Genomic DNA, 20005 nt, shown 5'->3' on the forward strand with positions numbered 1-20005 from the left:
GGGCTCCTGATGGGACACTCTGATGTAAGGGGGCTGGTGATGGGACACTCTGATGTAAGGGGGCTGGTGATGGGACACTCTGATGTAAGGGGGTACTGATGGGACACTCTGATGTAAGGGGGCTGGTGATGGGACACTCTGATGTAAGGGGGCTGGTGATGGGACACTCTGATGTAAGGGGGCTCCTGATGGGACACTCTGATGTAAGGGGGCTGGTGATGGGACACTCTGATGTAAGGGGGCTGGTGATGGGACACTCTGATGTAAGGGGGTGGTGATGGGACACTCTGATGTAAGGGGGCTGCTGATGGGACACTCTGATGTAAGGGGGCTGGTGATGGGACACTCTGATGTAAGGGGGCTGGTGATGGGACACTCTGATGTAAGGGGGCTGGTGATGGGACACTCTGATGTAAGGGGGTACTGATGGGACACTCTGATGTAAGGGGGCTGGTGATGGGACACTCTGATGTAAGGGGGTGGTGATGAGACACTCTGATGTAAGGGGGTGATGATGGGACACTCTGATGTAAGGGGGTGATGATGGGACACTCTGATGTAAGGGGGCTGGTGATGGGACACTCTGATGTAAGGGGACTGGTGATGGGACACTCTGATGTAAGGGGGATGCTGATGGGACACTCTGATGTAAGGGGGCTGATGATGGGACACTTTGATGTAAGGGGGCTGGTGATGGGACACTCTGATGTAAGGGGGATGCTGATGGGACACTCTGATGTAAGGGGGCTGATGATGGGACACTTTGATGTAAGGGGGCTGGTGATGGGACACTCTGATGTAAGGGGGCTGGTGATGGGACACTCTGATGTAAGGGGGCTGGTGATGGGACACTCTGATGTAAGGGGGCTGGTGATGGGACACTCTGAAGTAAGGGGGTGGTGATGGGACACTCTGATGTAAGGGGGCTGCTGATGGGACACTCTGATGTAAGGGGGCTGGTGATGGGACACTCTGATGTAAGGGGGCTGGTGATGGGACACTCTGATGTAAGGGGGCTGGTGATGGGACACTCTGATGTAAGGGGGTACTGATGGGACACTCTGATGTAAGGGGGCTGGTGATGGGACACTCTGATGTAAGGGGGCTGGTGATGGGACACTCTGATGTAAGGGGGCTCCTGATGGGACACTCTGATGTAAGGGGGCTGGTGATGGGACACTCTGATGTAAGGGGGCTGGTGATGGGACACTCTGATGTAAGGGGGTGGTGATGGGACACTCTGATGTAAGGGGGCTGCTGATGGGACACTCTGATGTAAGGGGGCTGGTGATGGGACACTCTGATGTAAGGGGGCTGGTGATGGGACACTCTGATGTAAGGGGGTGGTGATGGGACACTCTGATGTAAGGGGGTGGTGATGGGACACTCTGATGTAAGGGGGCTGCTGATGGGACACTCTGATGTAAGGGGGCTGCTGATGGGACACTCTGATGTAAGGGGGCTGGTGATGGGACACTCTGATGTAAGGGGACTGGTGATGGGACACTCTGATGTAAGGGGGTGGTGATGGGACAATCTGATGTAAGGGGGTGGTGATGGGACACTCTGATGTAAGGGGGCTGGTGATGGGACACTCTGATGTAAGGAGGCTGGTGATGGGACACTCTGATGTAAGGGGGTGCTGATGGGACACTCTGATGTAAGGAGGCTGGTGATGGGACACTCTGATGTAAGGGGGCTGGTGATGGGACACTCTGGTGTAAGGAGGCTGGTGATGGGACACTCTGGTGTAAGGGGGCTCCTGATGGGACACTCTGATGTAAGGGGGCTGGTGATGGGACACTCTGATGTAAGGGGGCTGGTGATGGGACACACTGATGTAAGGGGGCTGGTGATGGGACACTCTGATGTAAGGGGGCTGGTGATGGGACACACTGATGTAAGGGGGCTGCTGATGGGACACTCTGATGTAAGGGGGCTGGTGATGGGACACTCTGGTGTAAGGGGGCTGGTGATGGGACACTCTGATGTAAGGGGGTGCTGATGGGACACTCTGGTGTAAGGGGGCTGGTGATGGGACACTCTGATGTAAGGGGGTGCTGATGGGACACTCTGATGTAAGGGGACTGGTGATGGGACACTCTGATGTAAGGGGGCTGGTGATGGGACACTCTGATGTAAGGGGGCTGGTGATGGGACACTCTGATGTAAGGGGGCTGGTGATGGGACACTCTGATGTAAGGGGGTGATGATGGGACACTCTGATGTAAGGGGGCTGGTGATGGGACACTCTGATGTAAGGGGGATGGTGATGGGACACTCTGATGTAAGGGGGCTGGTGATGGGACACTCTGATGTAAGGGGGCTGGTGATGGGACACTCTGATGTAAGGGGGCTGGTGATGGGACACTCTGATGTAAGGGGGCTGGTGATGGGACACTCTGATGTAAGGGGGCTGGTGATGGGACACTCTGATGTAAGGGGGCTGATGATGGGACACTCTGATGTAAGGGGGCTGGTGATGGGACACTCTGATGTAAGGGGGCTGGTGATGGGACACTCTGATGTAAGGGGGCTGGTGATGGGACACTCTGATGTAAGGGGGCTGGTGATGGGACACTCTGATGTAAGGGGGTGATGATGGGACACTCTGATGTAAGGGGGCTGGTGATGGGACACTCTGATGTAAGGGGGATGGTGATGGGACACTCTGATGTAAGGGGGCTGGTGATGGGACACTCTGATGTAAGGGGGCTGGTGATGGGACACTCTGATGTAAGGGGGCTGGTGATGGGACACTCTGATGTAAGGGGGCTGGTGATGGGACACTCTGATGTAAGGGGGCTGGTGATGGGACACTCTGATGTAAGGGGGCTGATGATGGGACACTCTGATGTAAGGGGGCTGGTGATGGGACACTCTGATGTAAGGGGGCTGGTGATGGGACACTCTGGTGTAAGGGGGCTGGTGATGGGACACTCTGGTGTAAGGGGGCTGGTGATGGGACACTCTGATGTAAGGGGGCTGGTGATGGGACACTCTGATGTAAGGGGGCTGGTGATGGGACACTCTGATGTAAGGGGGCTGGTGATGGGACACTCTGATGTAAGGGGGCTGGTGATGGGACACTCTGATGTAAGGGGGCTGGTGATGGGACACTCTGATGTAAGGGGGCTGCTGATGGGACACTCTGATGTAAGGGGGCTGGTGATGGGACACTCTGATGTAAGGGGGCTGGTGATGGGACACTCTGATGTAAGGGGGCTGCTGATGGGACACTCTGATGTAAGGGGGCTGGTGATGGGACACTCTGATGTAAGGGGGCTGGTGATGGGACACTCTGATGTAAGGGGGTGGTGATGGGACACTCTGATGTAAGGGGGCTGCTGATGGGACACTCTGATGTAAGGGGGCTGGTGATGGGACACTCTGATGTAAGGGGGCTGGTGATGGGACACTCTGATGTAAGGGGGTGGTGATGGGACACTCTGATGTAAGGGGGTGGTTATGGGACACTCTGATGTAAGGGGGCTGGTGATGGGACACTCTGATGTAAGGGGCTGGTGATGGGACACTCTGATGTAAGGGGGCTGGTGATGGGACACTCTGATGTAAGGGGGTGGTGATGGGACACTCTGATGTAAGGGGGTGGTGATGGGACACTCTGATGTAAGGGGGCTGGTGATGGGACACTCTGATGTAAGGGGGCTGGTGATGGGACACTCTGATGTAAGGGGCTGGTGATGGGACACTCTGATGTAAGGGGGTGATGATGGGACACTCTGATGTAAGGGGGCTGGTGATGGGACACTCTGATGTAAGGGGGTGGTGATGGGACACTCTGATGTAAGGGGGCTGGTCATGGGACACTCCATTGAAGGAAGAACGCAGAGACGTCTCTCTCCTTCCTCTCATCACCTCACTAATCGATCCAATAGAATATCGATCAATACAAACCTGCCTTCTTCTTCCATTTCAGATTCTCTGTCCAACGGCATTCAGAAGATTTTGGGAATTTTGTTCTCAGAGTTGGAGAGCAGAGACAACAGTAAGTTTCCAACGACCTGAATACGTTTCGATGGGCGAGTGGCCCAAAAGGCTTTAGAAACAGAAGTACTCCGGAAGGGGACTCTGGGCATAAATCTGCCAGGATGGGGGCCATCGGAAATTGATGTCACCCACCCTGCAGATAAGGAGTGGTCCCACTCACTGGCAGAGAAGATGAAGACGGGGAGAAGAGCTACTGCTGTGACCGAGGGAAGTGTCCAATCAGAAAATAGAATAAAGAACACCAGGGGGTCAGTGTGCACATCAGTTAGTTGTAAATGTGGAGGGGGGGGGTCTGAGTGGAGGCCAGTGGAGGGATTGGTAGAGAGGGGTGGACGACACTGAATGGAGACCAGTGGAGGGATTGGTAGAGAGGGGTGGAGGACACTGAATGGAGGTCAGTGGAGGGATTGGTAGAGAGGGGTGGAGGACACTGAATGGAGGTCAGTGGAGGGATTGGTAGAGAGGGGTGGAGGACACTGAATGGAGGTCAGTGGAGGGATTGGCAGAGAGGGATGGAGGACACTGAATGGAGGTCAGTGGAGGGATTGGCAGAGAGGGGTGGAGGACACTGAATGGAGGTCAGTGGAGGGATTGGTAGAGAGGGGTGGAGGACACTGAATGGAGGTCAGTGGAGGGATTGGTAGAGAGGGATGGAGGACACTGAATGGAGGTCAGTGGAGGGATTGGCAGAGAGGGGTGGAGGACACTGAATGGAGACCAGTGGAGGGATTGGCAGAGAGGGGTGGAGGACACTGAATGGAGGTCAGTGGAGGGATTGGCAGAGAGGGATGGAGGACACTGAATGGAGGTCAGTGGAGGGATTGGCAGAGAGGGATGGAGGACACTGAATGGAGACCAGTGGAGGGATTGGTAGAGAGGGGTGGAGGACACTGAATAGAGGCCAGTGGAGAGATTGGTAGAGAGGGGTGGAGGACACTGAATAGAGGCCAGTGGAGGGATTGGCAGAGAAGGGTGGAGGACACTGAATGGAGGTCAGTGGAGGGATTGGTAGAGAGGGGTGGAGGACACTGAATGGAGGCCAGTGGAGGGATTGGAGGAGAGAGGTGGAGGACACTAAATGGAGGCCAGTGGAGGGATTAGTAGTGAGGGGTGGAGGACACTGAATGGAGGCCAGTGGAGGGATTGGCGGAGAGAGGTGGAGGACACTGAATGGAGGTCAGTGGAGGGATTGGTGGAGAGGGGTGGAGGACACTGAATGGAGACCAGTGGAGGGATTGGTGGAGAGGGGTGGAGGACACTGAATGGAGGCCAGTGGAGGGATTGGCAGAGAGAGGTGGAGGACACTGAATGGAGGCCAGTGAAGGGATTTTCAGAGAGGGGTGGAGGACACTGGAGGCCAGTAGAGGGATTGGCAGGGAGGGGTGGAGGACATGGATTGGAGACCAGTGGAGGGATTTTCAGAGAGGGGTGGGGGACACTGAATGGAGGCCAGTGGAGGGATTGTCAGAGAGGGGTGGAGGACACTGAGTGGAGGCCAGGGGAGGGTCTGGCAGAGAGGGGTGGAGGATACTGAATGGAGACCAGTGGAGAGATTGGTAGAGAGGGGTGGAGGACACTGAATGGAGGTCAGTGGAGGGATTGGTAGAGAGGGGTGGAGGACACTGAATGGAGGTCAGTGGAGGGATTGGTAGAAAGGGGTGGAGGACACTGAATGGAGGTTAGTGGAGGGATTGGTAGAGAGGGGTGGAGGACACTGAATGGAGGCCAGTGGAGGGATTGGTAGAGAGGGGTGGAGGACACTGAATGGAGACCAGTGGAGAGATTGGTAGAGAGGGGTGGGGGACACTGAATGGAGGCCAGTGGAGGGATTGGTAGAGAGGGGTGGAGGACACTGAATGGAGGCCAGTGGAGGGATTGGTAGAGAGGGGTGGAGGATACTGAATGGAGGCCAGTAGAGGGATTGGCAGTGAGGGGTGGAGGACACTGAGTGGAGGCCAGGGGAGGGATTGGTGGAGAGAGGAGTGGAGGACACTGAGTGGAGACCAGTGAAGGGATTTTCAGAGAGGGGTGGGGGACACTGAATGGAGGTCAGTGGAGAGATTGGCAGAGAGGGGTGGAGGACATTGAGTGGAGGCCAGGGGAGGGTCTGGTGGAGAGGGGTGGAGGACACTGAATGGAGGTCAGTGGAGGGATTGGTAGAGAGGGGTGGAGGACACTGAATGGAGACCAGTGGAGGGATTGGCAGAGAGAGGTGGAGGACACTGAATGGAGGCCAGTGAAGGGATTTTCAGAGAGGGGTGGAGGACACTGGAGGCCAGTAGAGGGATTGGCAGAGAGGGGTGGAGGATACTGAATAGAGACCAGTGGAGAGATTGGTAGAGAGGGGTGGAGGACACTGGAGGCCAGTAGAGGGATTGGCAGGGAGGGGTGGAGGACATGGATTGGAGACCAGTGAAGGGATTTTCAGAGAGGGGTTGGGGACACTGAATGGAGGCCAGGGGAGGGTCTGGCAGAGAGGGGTGGAGGATACTGAATGGAGGTCAGTGGAGGAATTGGTAGAGAGGGGTGGAGGATACTGAATGGAGACCAGTGGAGAGATTGGTAGAGAGGGGTGGAGGACACTGAATGGAGACCAGTGAAGGGATTTTCAGAGAATGGTGGGGACACTGAATAGAGGCCAGTGGAGGGATTGGTAGAGAGAGGTGGAGGACACTGAATGGAGACCAGTGGAGGGATTGGTAGAGAGGGGTGGAGGGCACTGAATGGAGGCCAGTGGAGGGATTGGTAGAGAGGGGTGGAGGACACTGAATGGAGGTCAGTGGAGGGATTGGTAGAGGGGGGTGGAGGACACTGAATGGAGACCAGTGGAGGGATTGGTAGAGAGGGGTGGAGGACACTGAATGGAGGCCAGTGGAGGGATTGGCAGAGAGGGGTGGAGGACACTGAATGGAGGTCAGTGGAGGGATTGGTAGAGAGGGGTGGAGGGCACTGAATGGAGGCCAGTGGAGGGATTGGTAGAGAGGGGTGGAGGACACTGAATGGAGGTCAGTGGAGGGATTGGTAGAGAGGGGTGGAGGGCACTGAATGGAGGTCAGTGGAGGGATTGGTAGAGAGGGGTGGAGGACACTGAATGGAGACCAGTGGAGGGATTGGTAGAGAGGGGTGGAGGGCACTGAATGGAGGTCAGTGGAGGGATTGGTAGAGAGGGGTGGAGGGCACTGAATGGAGACCATTGGAGGGATTGGTAGAGAGGGGTGGAGGACACTGAATGGAGGTCAGTGGAGGGATTGGTAGAGAGGGGTGGAGGGCACTGAATGGAGACCATTGGAGGGATTGGTAGAGAGGGGTGGAGGACACTGAATGGAGGTCAGTGGAGGGATTGGTAGAGAGGGGTGGAGGACACTGAATGGAGACCAGTGGAGGGATTGGTAGAGAGGGATGGAGGACACTGAATGGAGGCCAGTGGAGGGATTGGTAGAGAGAGGTGGAGGACACTGAATGGAGGTCAGTGGAGGGATTGGTGGAGAGGGGTGGAGGACACTGAATGGAGACCAGTGGAGGGATTGGTAGAGAGGGATGGAGGACACTGAATGGAGACCAGTGGAGGGATTGGTAGAGAGGGATGGAGGACACTGAATGGAGGCCAGTGGAGGGATTGGTAGAGAGAGGTGGAGGACACTGAATGGAGGTCAGTGGAGGGATTGGTGGAGAGGGGTGGAGGACACTGAATGGAGACCAGTGGAGGGATTGGTAGAGAGGGATGGAGGACACTGAATGGAGGTCAGTGGAGGGATTGGTAGAGAGGGGTGGAGGACACTGAATGGAGACCAGTGGAGGGATTGGTAGAGAGGGGTGGAGGACACTGAATGGAGGTCAGTGGAGGGATTGGTGGAGAGGGGTGGAGGACACTGAATGGAGGTCAGTGGAGGGATTGGTGGAGAGGGGTGGAGGACACTGAATGGAGGCCAGTGGAGGGATTGGTAGAGAGGGGTGGAGGACACTGAATGGAGACCAGTGGAAGGATTGGTAGAGAGGGGTGGAGGACACTGAATGGAGGTCAGTGGAGGGATTGGTAGAGAGGGGTGGAGGACACTGAATGGAGGTCAGTGGAGGGATTGGTAGAGAGGGGTGGAGGACACTGAATGGAGGTCAGTGGAGGGAGTGGTAGAGAGGGGTGGAGGACACTGAATGGAGGTCAGTGGAGGGATTGGTAGAGAGGGGTGGAGGACACTGAATGGAGGTCAGTGGAGGGATTGGTAGAGAGGGGTGGAGGACACTGAATGGAGACCAGTGGAGGGATTGGTGGAGAGGGGTGGAGGACACTGAATGGAGGTCAGTGGAGGGATTGGTAGAGAGGGGTGGAGGACACTGAATGGAGGTCAGTGGAGGGATTGGTAGAGAGGGGTGGAGGACACTGAATGGAGGTCAGTGGAGGGATTGGTAGAGAGGGGTGGAGGACACTAAGTGGAGGCCAGGGGAGGGATTGGTGGAGAGAGGAGTGGAGGACACTGAGTGGAGGCCAGTGAAGGGATGTTCAGAGAGGGGTGGAGGACACTGAGTGGAGGCCAGAGGAGGGTCTGGCAGAGAGGGGTGAAGTGAAGGACTCCAATAGGTGTTACAAGAGAAAACTTGATAGACTGTTTACACTGATAGAAAAGATGGAAGCCATTATTTGGACCTGGTACCCCTATCCCGGGGAGATACCCCATGGCTTTATGGACTCCCTATGATACACCAGCAAGGTGGTCCTTGTCAGCAGCATCAGCTCTGCCCCATAGAACACTGATAGCCCCCGGCTCCTCTCCGATATGGTACACTAGATCCAGATATAAAGAATTCATGAAGAAGGTAGGTGGGTTGAGGTGAGATCCAGAAGAGACAATGGGGGACAATGATGTCCCTTTTCACCTGTAAACCATCTGCAGAAGTTCTGAGGGAACGTCTGGGACAGCTGAACAGACTTCAGGACAGACCACCTATGTTCCTTGGGGACCTTTGCTTCATCAATACCTGTTTCCAGCACATGGGGGGAACTTCTTCTTCATGGCTGTGCCACGGACTCACCTGAGTCTCTCCATATAGCATTCCTATACATGGAGGAGAGGAGAAGAGACCCAAATGTCGCTGATTCAGATATGTGGATGGTAGGTGGATGGGGGGTAGGTGGGTCAAGATTAGAACATTGGAAATGTAAGAATATAATAAAATGTCATAATAATTGGAATTAGTAAACACATTAACCCAATGGGCAAAAAAATGTAACCCACTCCCTGCCCCCAGCACATTTCATGAGGGGCAGGCTGGATCACATGTATGTCAACCAGTCGGTTCCGGGTTAGGGGCGTGAAGCACGCCGCTCCCGCTTCCTGCGGCTGGGGGATCATGTGATCGCTATATAATGTCTACAACGCTGATATGAACGAATTAATAAGAGCCGTGACTCCTAAAGTTATGCTGTGATTGGCCCACATGGTAACAGCTATCACATGGTACTTGGGCCAATCACAGTACCCTGTACCATGTGATTAGCTGTGGGCCAATCACAGCACACAATAGTAAATCACAGCTGTTATGACTATAATGCCGCGTACACACGATCAAACAATCGGGTGGAAAAGTCCGGCAAACTCAAGTCCGCCAGACAATCCCCCCCCGTGTGTAGCCTCCGGCATACTTTTTTGACCAGAAAGTACGGGGACTTAGAAAGTAGTTTTACACTCCAATCTTCCCGCCGGACTCACATTTCGGCGGACAATCCGGCCGTGTGTGCGCCAGTCCGCCGTACTTTTGAAATGAGCGGACTTTTCCCGCCCGGAGAAAAGTCCGCTCATTTCGAGCGGGTCTCCAGGTAGACGGGGCCTGCGAAGGAGACGTCGCTGGCCCCGCCACCTGGTATGGACTTAAAGGGGAACCCCAACGCCGAAAAAAATCGGCGTGGGGGTCGCCCCCAAGTCCATAAAAGACCCTTGTCCGAGCACGCTACCTGGCCAGCCAGGAAAGGAGGGGCGAGCGAGCGCCCCCCCCCCCCCCCCCTCCTGAGCCGTACCAGGCCGTGTGCCCTCAACATGGGGGTGCCTTGGGGAAGTGGGGGCCGTGCGGCCCCCCCACCCCAAAGCACCTTGTCCCCATGTTGATGAGGACAAGGGCCTCTTCCCGACAACCCTGGCCGTTGGTTGCCTGGGTCTGCGGGCGAGGGGCTTATCGGAATCCGGGAGCCCCCTTTAATAAGGGGGCCCCAGGATACCGCCCCCCACCCTATGTGAATGACTATGGGGTACAATGTACCCCTACCCATTCACCTGTAAAATAAAGTACAAAAAAAACACAACACACAAGATAAAATAATTTATTGCACAGCTCCGGGGGTCTTCCATCTTCGGGGGTCTTCTCGCCGGACTTCTCCTCTATCTTCTTGTAGCTCTTTTGCTAGCGGAGGAGCCCGGCATTCTTCCTCGCCGCGGCCTCTTTTTCCGACTTCGGGGGTCTTGTCCCCCTCTTCGGTTCTTCTGCCGGGCCACCGGGCCTTCTTATAGCTCTTCTACAGGCGGTGGCCAGGTCTTCTGTCGCCGCTGCCGCCTTCCGTTCTTCTTCTTCTTCTTCTTCTCCACGAGATGTTGACTCGACGTTCTCTCCGGCCGCAATGCCAGGGACGCACTGTGCGGGGACTTATATAGGGACAAGGGGCGGGGTCATCGGTTGATGTCACATGGGTTGATGTCACATGGTGACCCCGCCCCCTTACGATGTCACAGTCCCAGAGGATGCTGGGACTGTCGCCATGTGACATCAACCCATGTGACATCAACTCATGTGACATCAACCTATGACCCCGCCCCTTGTCCCTATATAAGTGGCAGCGCAGCGCGTCCATGGATTGCGGCCGGAGAGAGCTTCGAGTCAACATCTGCAGGAGAAGAAGGAGAAGAAGAAGAAGAAGAACGGAAGGCAGCAGCGGTGACAGAAGACCGGGCCAGGTGAATGGGTAGGGGTACATTGTACCCCATACTCATTCACATAGGGTGGGGGGCCGGTTATCCGGGGGCCCCCTTTTTAAAGGGGGCTCCCGGATTCCGATAAGCCCCCCGCCTGCAGACCCCGACAACCAACGGCCAGGGTTGTCAGGAAGAGGCCCTTGTCCTCATCAACATGGGGACCAGGTGCTTTGGGGTGGGGGAGCGCGCGGCCCCCCCTTCCCCAAGGCACCCCCAGGTTGAGGGCACACGGCCTGGTATGGCTCAGGAGGGGGGGGGGGCGCTCGCTCGCCCTTCCTTTCCTGGCCGGCCGGGTAGCGTGCTCGGACAAGGGTCTGTTGTGGACTTGGGGGGGGGACAATTTTTTTTTGGCGTTGGGGTTCCCCTTTAAGTCCATACCAGGTGGCGGGGCCAGCGACGTCTCCTTCGCGGGCCCCGCCTACCTGGAGACGCGCTCGAAATGAGCGGACTTTCCTCCGCGTGCGTGGGCGAGTCCGTTCAGTAGGGCGGATAGTACTAAGTCCGCCGTATTAGTCTGCTGAAAAAGTGCCGTGTGTGGGCAAGTAGCCCGTTCGGGAAGTCCGCCAGACTAAGTCCGTCGGATAGACGGCTACGTGTGTACGTGGCATTACTGTAACAGCAATCAAAGTGTGAAAATCAATACCCCCCCCCAGAGTAGTACAGTGTCAATATGGTGGCAATTAACTACTCTGATGAAAGTAAAAAATAAAAAAATTGTAAAAAATAAAAAAAAGATAAAAAGTGTTCAAAAAATGTTGTATATATATATATACAATGCACTGGTGACAGTATGTTAAAAGATTTATTTTCTTCATTTTCTGAAAAATTGTGACAAAAACAAAATTATGTTTTAAAAACACTGGACATGCCTCTTATTAAAGACCTCAGACTGTATACTTTCCAAAAAGGGGTGATTTGGGGGTATTTGTATTGGGGGGTATTTGTACAGTGGGGTGATTTGGGGGGTATTTGTACTGGGGGGGTGATTTGGGGGGGGGGGGGGTATTTGTATTGGGGGTGATTTGGGGGTATTTGTACTGGGGGTGATTTGGGGGGTATTTGTACTGGGGGGGTGATTTGTACTGGGGGGGTGATTTGAGGGGTATTTGTACTGAGGGGGTGATTTTAGGGGTATTTGTACTGGGGGGGGGGGGTGATTGGGGGGGTATTTGTACTGGGGGTATTTGTACTGTCCTGGCATTTTCCGTCCTGAAGAAATGAGATGGGCGGTCAGTAGTGGACAGTAGCGGTCAGTAGCGGTCAGTAGGGATGAGCCGAACACCCCCCGGTTCGGTTCGCACCAGAACTTTCGAACGGACCCCAAATTCGTACGAACGTTAGAACCCCATTGAAGTCTATGGGACTCGAACGTTCGAAATGGAAAGTGCTAATTTTAACGGCTAATATGCAAGATACTGTCCTAAAAAGGGTTTGGGGACCTGGCTCCTGCCCCAGGGGACATGGGTCAATGCCTAAAATGTTTTTAAAAACGGCCGTTTTGGCGGGAGCACTGATTTTAATGACGATTAAAGTGAAAAAAAAAAGTGAAATATTCCTTTAAATATGGTGCCTGGGGGGTGTCTGTAGTATGCCTGTGAAGTGCCACGTGTTTCCCGTGTTTAGAACAGTCCCTGCACAAAATGACATTTAACGGAAATAACACCATTGAAAACTGCTTGCGGTTTTAATGTTATATCTGGTTCCTGCAATATGGTTGAAAATCATTCAGAAAAATGGCATGGGTAGCCCTCCCTGCCCATTACCAGCCTATTTGGGTCTTGTACACATATTAAGGGGAACCCCGTACCCATATTAAAAAAAGGAAATGTGTGTGGCCCCCAGGCCCTATATACTCAGAACAGCAGTATACAGGCGGTGCAAACAAGACAGGGACTGTGCAGGTTTGTTGTGTTAAGTTGAATCTGTTTGTAATTTTCAACTGGTACATTTTTAAAGTGTAGCTCCAGTCAAAAAAACGATTTTTAAGCTTTTTGGAAAACATAGGGAAGGGTTATCACCCCTGTATACTTTGTTTTGTCGTCCATCTTTTTTCATCTCACTTGCTGTTGTCTCCTTGCGTTTGCAAGTAGGAGATGTTTGTAAATTGGATGTTTGAAAGTAGGGGCCTGCCCTATATGCTCTGCAGAAATGGCGGAACAAGGTGTTGGTTTTGCCACGACATTGTAAGCCCTCAAAGTGACTCTTGGTGGGCGCTGGAGCGCCCTGCTGTGAACGATTATATCAAGAATTGTAATTACATGCCATTGTTGAACAGTGGTAGAAAAATTGACCTTTGGTGGTTGTGGTGCTGGTGCCACAACACTATAAGTCCTCACCGTTACTCTGGGTGGGCACAGGAAGGGGCCCTCCTGTGAAATATTATATCAAGAATTGTAATTACATGTCCCTGTTAAACAGGGGCAGAAAAATTGGGCCTTAGGCACTGGTGAATATCACGGTGTATACTGCGGTCAGGGCACGCAGACAATAACCAGAAAACAGCAGAGATAAAGGGGTATATACAGATGTATACTGTGCTGTGCTGGAGGCACACACAACTTCCAATAACTCCTGCAGATGACAATCGGGCTCAAATAGAGAACAGCTATGTAGGTGGATATAGTGGTATGTACTGGGTACAGAGCACGCAGACAGCACGCACTATCTCCTGACACTACTGACTGCAAGCTCTATTATTAAAGCTAGATCACTAGCTATATAGGTGAGGTGAATATAGTGGTGTATACTGCAGTCAGGGCACAGACAACAACCACTACACAGCAGCAAGATAGGAAATCAGCCAAAAACGATTGGTGTGTAACTGTGTTGAAGGTACACAGAACACCCACTGCTTCAGATGCCAACACACTACACGAGGCCGCCTCAAAGGCGGCCTTATATAGTGTGGGGCGTGCACTACACAGCCTGAGCTATGATTGGCCACAGGCAGGATGCCTGTGGCCAATCATGGCTCTCCTCGCTGCTGGCGCTGCGATTGGCCAAGCATGCGGGGTCACAGTGCATGCTTGGCCAATCATGAACCAGCAATGCACTGCGCCATCGCAGTGCATTGTGGGCCATGTGCGCCACACGAATTTTGACGCGAACGGACCAAGAGTTCGGATTTCGCAGAACGGACGAACAGCCAATGTTCAAGTCGAATGTACGTTCGACTTGAACACGAAGCTCATCCCTAGCGGTCAGTAGTGGTCGCGGTCGGTAGCGGTCGGTAGTGGTTGGTAGTGGTCAGTAGCGATCAGTAGTGGTCGCGGTCGGTAGCGGTCGGTAGCGGTCGGTAGTGGTCAGTAGCGGTCAGTAGCGGTCAGTAGTGGTCAGTAGCGGTCAGTAGCGGTCAGTAGCGGTCAGTAGTGGTCAGTAGTAGTCAGTAGTGGGCAGTAGCGGTCAGTAGCGGTCAGTAGCGGTCAGTAGCGGTCAGTAGTGGGCAGTAGCGGTCAGTAGCGGTCAGTAGCGGTCAGTAGCGGTCAGTAGTGGGCAGTAGCGGTCAGTAGCGGTCAGTAGTGGTCAGTAGCGGTCAGTAGCGGTCAGTAGCGGTCAGTAGCGGTCAGTAGTGGTCAGTAGCGGTCAGTAGCGGTCAGTAGTGGTCAGTAGCGGTCAGTAGCGGTCAGTAGCGGTCAGTAGCGGTCAGTAGTGGTCAGTAGCGGTCAGTAGCGGTCAGTAGCGGTCAGTAGCGGTCAGTAGCGGTCAGTATCGGTCAGTAGTGGTCAGTAGTGGGCAGTAGCGGTCAGTATCGGTCAGTAGTGGTCAGTATCGGTCAGTAGTGGTCAGTAGTGGTCGGGATTGGTGGATTATCAGATGTGGATCCCGTGGTTTGTGGTCTCTATAACCTCCCTACATAATAAATAATATACACTGATTTGGGGAATTTTCACCAATGAAATTCATGAAGAAATATTATTTATTATTTATTATTTATTATTTATTTGCTACATTTCAAAACAGAAACAAAGAAAAAAAACTGTTTTTTTTTCGACATTTTTGACATTTTTTTTCGTTTCTATAATAAATACCCCTCTATTTGTGGGGAAATGATATAAATGTAATCAGAGTTCCGTGTCGCACAATTACCAGTTGATTTGGTGCAGTGCTGGTGATGAAGGGGGGAGAACCCTCTGGTGATGATGATGGTGGTTATGAAGTGGATGATGAATTACCGGTAGTAGTTGTAGTTTTAGTAGTAGTGATCAGTCGGAACCTTCACAGACTCTTCATTGGTTGTTTCTTCTCTATCTTCATTCCTCTTCCTCTATCTCCTCTCCATGTCTACTTACCCCCCCCCCCCCCCCCGCACAGGGTCATCAGAACTACACCCCCCATCATTGTGTGGGACCGGATGGGAGGAGAAGAACGGGAGCTGCTATTACTTATCCTGGGTGCCCCAGCAGTGGAAGTTTGCCAAGAAGGAGTGTGAGCACCGGAGGAGTCACCTGGTGGTCATCACCAGCGAGGAGGAGATGGTAAGGGTGGGACGGGGGCAACTTATAGATATAAAGACGGCAATAATCACCCACCTACTCAGCCAATCAGAACTTACCAGTTTGGGGTCCCCGGGGGGGGGGGGGGCTCACTGAACCCCCTTCCCACACACAGAGGACAGGATAGGAAGGGAAGGGATTGAATATGAACTCCAGCATCAGTGGTCAGGAGTATATAATAAACAGCACAGAGTGCAATGGTCAGGAGTATTTAATGTACAGCACAGAGTACAGAGTGCAGTGGTCAGGAGTATAAAATGTACAGGACAGAGTACAGAGTGCAGTGGTCAGGAGTATATAATGTGCAGTGGTCAGGAGTATATAATGTGCAGTAGTCAGGAGTTTGTAATGTACAGCACATGGTGAGGTGGTCAGAAGTATGTAATGTACAGCACAGAGTGCAGTATTCAGAAGTATGTAATGTACAATACATAGTACAGGGTGCAGTGGTCAGAAGTATATAATGTACAGCGCAGAGTATAGAGTACAGTAGTCAGGAGTATGTCATGTACAGCACAGAGTACAGTGGTTAGGAGTGTGCAATGTACAGCGCAGAGTACAGAGTGCAAGAGTAAAGGTATATGTAATTTACAACATAGCATATAGAGTTCTATGGCTAGGTCTATGTAATGTACAACACAGAGCACTGAGTGCAGTGGTCAGGACTATGTAATGTACAACAAAGCATACAGAATGCAGTGGACAGGAGTATGTAATGTGCAGTATAGTGTAGGATTCAGAGTGCAGGGGTCAGGTGCAATGTACAACATAAAACACCGTAGTGGGCAGAAGTATGTAATGTACAACACTGCATACAGAGTGCAGAGGACAGGAGTATGTAATGTGCAGTATAGTGTACAGAATGCAGGCATCAGAAACATGCTACTTACAAAGCAGCTTACAGAGTGCAATGGTCATAAGTATGTAACATACAGCACAGGGTACAGTGATCAGGAGTATGTAATGTACAGCACATAGTAGAGTGGTCAGGAGTATGTAATGTACAGCACAGGGTATAGTGGTCAGGAGTATGTAAATTACAACATATTACATTATAACAAATTCTGTTCTTTATAACAGAAATTCGTGCAGTCCATTATATACTCGTCGGTCGCGTGGATCGGTCTTTCTTCAGAGAAGGGGTCTTGGAAATGGGTGGACGGAACTTCATATGAAGAGAATCCAAAGTAAGACATCTGAATGTCTTGGGCCCCCAGGAGCCCCAGTGCCGGGGAATGTCTCCTTGTGTTGTGTCTGTGGGAAGAAACCTGTGAAGGACGATGTCGCTTCCTTCACACCACGCCCCGATCTAATGTCCGGAGGTAGAAGAGATCCTGGTGTACGGCCCGGGGACTGGGTCACATGGTATAATATCTGGCGCTGTCGGCAAGCGATGGGCGTCTGCCTTCATGTTTGGAGGGGAATGCCCATAAAATAAGGTGATGGGGAACAACTTGTAGCCATAGACGGGGGCGGCCTAGAGGAATATATGGCCGGTTGGGTCATATATAAAGACTTTATACCTGTATTCCTCACATTGAGGCCTTTGTCTTCCCCACCCTATCCCATCCTAGGGACCTGAGAAAATGGTGCCCACAGGTGAGAAGCACCCCCATAACCCTCGTCCTACTGGCCTCCACCTCCTCAACACCCAACCGCTCCCCTTTCCTGACCATAATTACAGGGATACCATCCCTTCCCCCCCATCCCTTATCAGTGAGAACTGACACACCCATAACCCTCGTCCTACTGACCTCCACCTCCTCAACACCCAACCGCTCCCCTTTCCTGATCATAATTCCAGGGATACCATCCCTTCCCCCCCATCCCTTATCAGTGAGAACTGACACACCCATAACCCTCGTCCTACTGACCTCCACCTCCTCAACACCCAACCGCTCCCCTTTCCTGACCGTAATTCCAGGGATACGATCCCTTCCCCCCCATCCCTTATCAGTGAGAACTGACACACCCATAACCTATGAAGTTCGATGATAGAACGTTTTATCTTCTGACGTTATATATCTCATGTACTGGGTGGTGTCCTTGTCACCCCGGAGTGGGAGGCCTATGCAGAGAAACTTAGAGGAACCTCCTGTGACTATCCAACGGGGGCAGAACCTCCTGTGACTATCCAATGGGGGCAGAACCTCCTGTGACTATCCAACAGGGGCAGAACCTCCTGTGACTCTCCAACGGGGGGCAGAACCTCCTGTGACTATCCAACGGGGGGCAGAACCTCCTGTGACTCTCCAACGGGGCAAGAACCTCCTGTGACTCTCCAACGGGGGCAGAACCTCCTGTGACTATCCAACGGGGGCAGAACCTCCTGTGACTCTCCAACGGGGGCAGAACCTCCTGTGACTATCCAACGGGGGCAGAACCTCCTGTGACTATCCAACGGGGGCAGAACCTCATGTGACTCTCCAACGGGGGGCAGAACCTCCTGTGACTATCCAACGGGGGCAGAACCTCCTGTGACTCTCCAACGGGGGCAGAACCTCCTGTGACTATCCAACGGGGGCAGAACCTCCTGTGACTATCCAACGGGGGGCAGAACCTCCTGTGACTATCCAACGGGGGCAGAACCTCCTGTGACTCTCCAACGGGGGAAGAACCTCCTGTGACTATCCAACGGGGGGCAGAACCTCCTGTGACTATCCAACGGGGGCATTAGAAAATGTGAAGGGGTGAGTGAGTCCAGGTCAGTATCAGCAGAAGCTTAGTCACCGATGTCTCCTCTTCTCCCGCAGGTTCTGGTTGGAAGGTCAGCCCGATAACTGGCTTGGCCATGGTCTGCAGGGTTCCGAAGATTGCGCTCAGCTGATAGAAGACGGTTGGGCCGACATTCACTGTACTCTCCTCTTCTCGTTTATCTGTGAGAAGAAAATATCGTGACCGGCTTCGAGAAGCTCCATCTGCTCATCGTCGTTCCTCCCCCGCACTGATGTGATGAAGAGCCACTAACTGGACACAATGGATTCTGGACTTGGGCTTCACCCAGAAGTAGATGATCTGAGAAGGTCCACAAACCCGGAACTCCAATCTTCATAGAATTCTTCTGCCTCCTCACCTAAGACAGCCAATCAAACACAAGAGGTTCTGAGAATCTTTCTGTTGTCTGGAAACCATGTATTTCCTTCCAGATATTGGCATTGCTTGGCCTGTATACCTGTATACCCGTATACCCGTATACTCAGGGACACGTTCCTCAGGCTTGGTCCCCTCAATCTCTTTGGTGGGATAATGTCTCCAGTCGTACCCATGTGTGTGGTCACTGTAAAATCACCAGTAAAGTCAAATAAAGTACCTGCAGTTCTTCAGAGAACATGGTGGTGGTGATGATATGTTCCCCGAAGCACCGCCGATCAGACCTTTCACCAAAAACATGACGGGTGGAGTCTGGTAAGGATCCGCGCCTTCTGACGCTGGTCTGTGTCCGTAAATGTAAACTTCAAAGCTTCTCAGGTCTGCAAGACTTTGTACCATTAGAGGGGCGCATTGGTGTGGCGGGTCGTCTACCACCCAGACGGATTGCGATGAGACCCGGGCCGCAGTCTTTACCCGCAGCTTCCTAGATCTGGCCAGGTCATTTCTGGGGCTGTAAGATTGGCACAAAGTTTTACCGCCATTAAATTATAGCCAATTACCCCTTCTAGGGCTGACATCTGACTCCAAACTCCAACATTATACTTCAGTCACAGAAATGACGAGTCCTGATTGACAATTCCCCCTCACAATTTAGCACAGCCCATACCCTCTCCTCTCTGCCCCTTTTCTGACTCCACCCCACCTTTCCCCCGCCCTTCTCTCCATCCCACCTCAATCCTACATTCTCTTTCCAGTCCCCATTCTATTTTCTCTCCCACTTTATCCTTCTGACCTTATTCACCCTCTCCTATCCTTTCCTACGTACCATTCCACCCCACCCTTCTCCAGTCTGCTCTCCGTCCCTCATTAAATCCCACTCTCCTTTCCACCCCACTCTATTCCTTCTTCCATTCTACTCCTCTGACCTTGGTCACCCTTTCCTACCACTGCACTTCCTCCCTTCTCCACCCTTCTCTCCATCCCCAACTCAATCCCACTCTTCTTTCCAGCCCCCGCTCGATTTTCTCTCCCACTCTACCCCTCTGACCTTGGTTGTCCTCCCCTATCCACCCATCCGTACCTACCACTCCATCCCTCCCCACCCTTCTCCACCTTCCTCTTCATCCCCAACTCAATCCCACTCTTCTTTCCAGCCCCCGCTCGATTTTCTCTCCCACTCTACCCCTCTGACCTTGGTTGTCCTCCCCTATCCACCCATCCGTACCTACCACTCCATCCACCCCACCCTTCTCCACCTTCCTCTTCATCCCCAACTTAATCCCACTCTCCTTTCCAGCCCCCACTCGATTTTCTCTACCACTCCATCCCTCCCCACCCTTCTCCACCTTCTTCTTCATCCCCAACTCAATCCCACTCTTCTTTCCAGCCCCCCGCTCTATTTTATCTCCCACTCTACCCCTCTGACCTTGGTCACCCTCCCATATCCATTTATCTGTA

The 20005-nt window shown here is 52.9% G+C and overlaps 1 protein-coding gene across 1 annotated transcript in view; it reads left to right on the forward strand.

Moving 5' to 3' along the window:
* LOC143962551 (C-type lectin domain family 10 member A-like) overlaps positions 1-18785 on the forward strand; it is a 45698-nt gene extending 26913 nt beyond the window's left edge. Inside the window, exons 5-8 of the mRNA XM_077471818.1 lie at positions 3941-4009; positions 15276-15439; positions 16538-16644; positions 18211-18785. Coding sequence (XP_077327944.1) covers positions 3941-4009; positions 15276-15439; positions 16538-16644; positions 18211-18355 — 485 coding nt within the window. The 3' untranslated portion in view covers positions 18356-18785. The remainder of the gene's footprint in view (positions 1-3940; positions 4010-15275; positions 15440-16537; positions 16645-18210) is intronic.
* Positions 18786-20005: the final 1220 nt, after the last annotated feature.

This window comes from Lithobates pipiens, unplaced genomic scaffold, assembly GCF_037356315.1.
Source record: "Lithobates pipiens isolate NorthernLeopardFrog02 unplaced genomic scaffold, aLitPip1_a1.2 Scaffold_8, whole genome shotgun sequence".
NCBI classification, from domain to species: domain Eukaryota; kingdom Metazoa; phylum Chordata; class Amphibia; order Anura; family Ranidae; genus Lithobates; species Lithobates pipiens.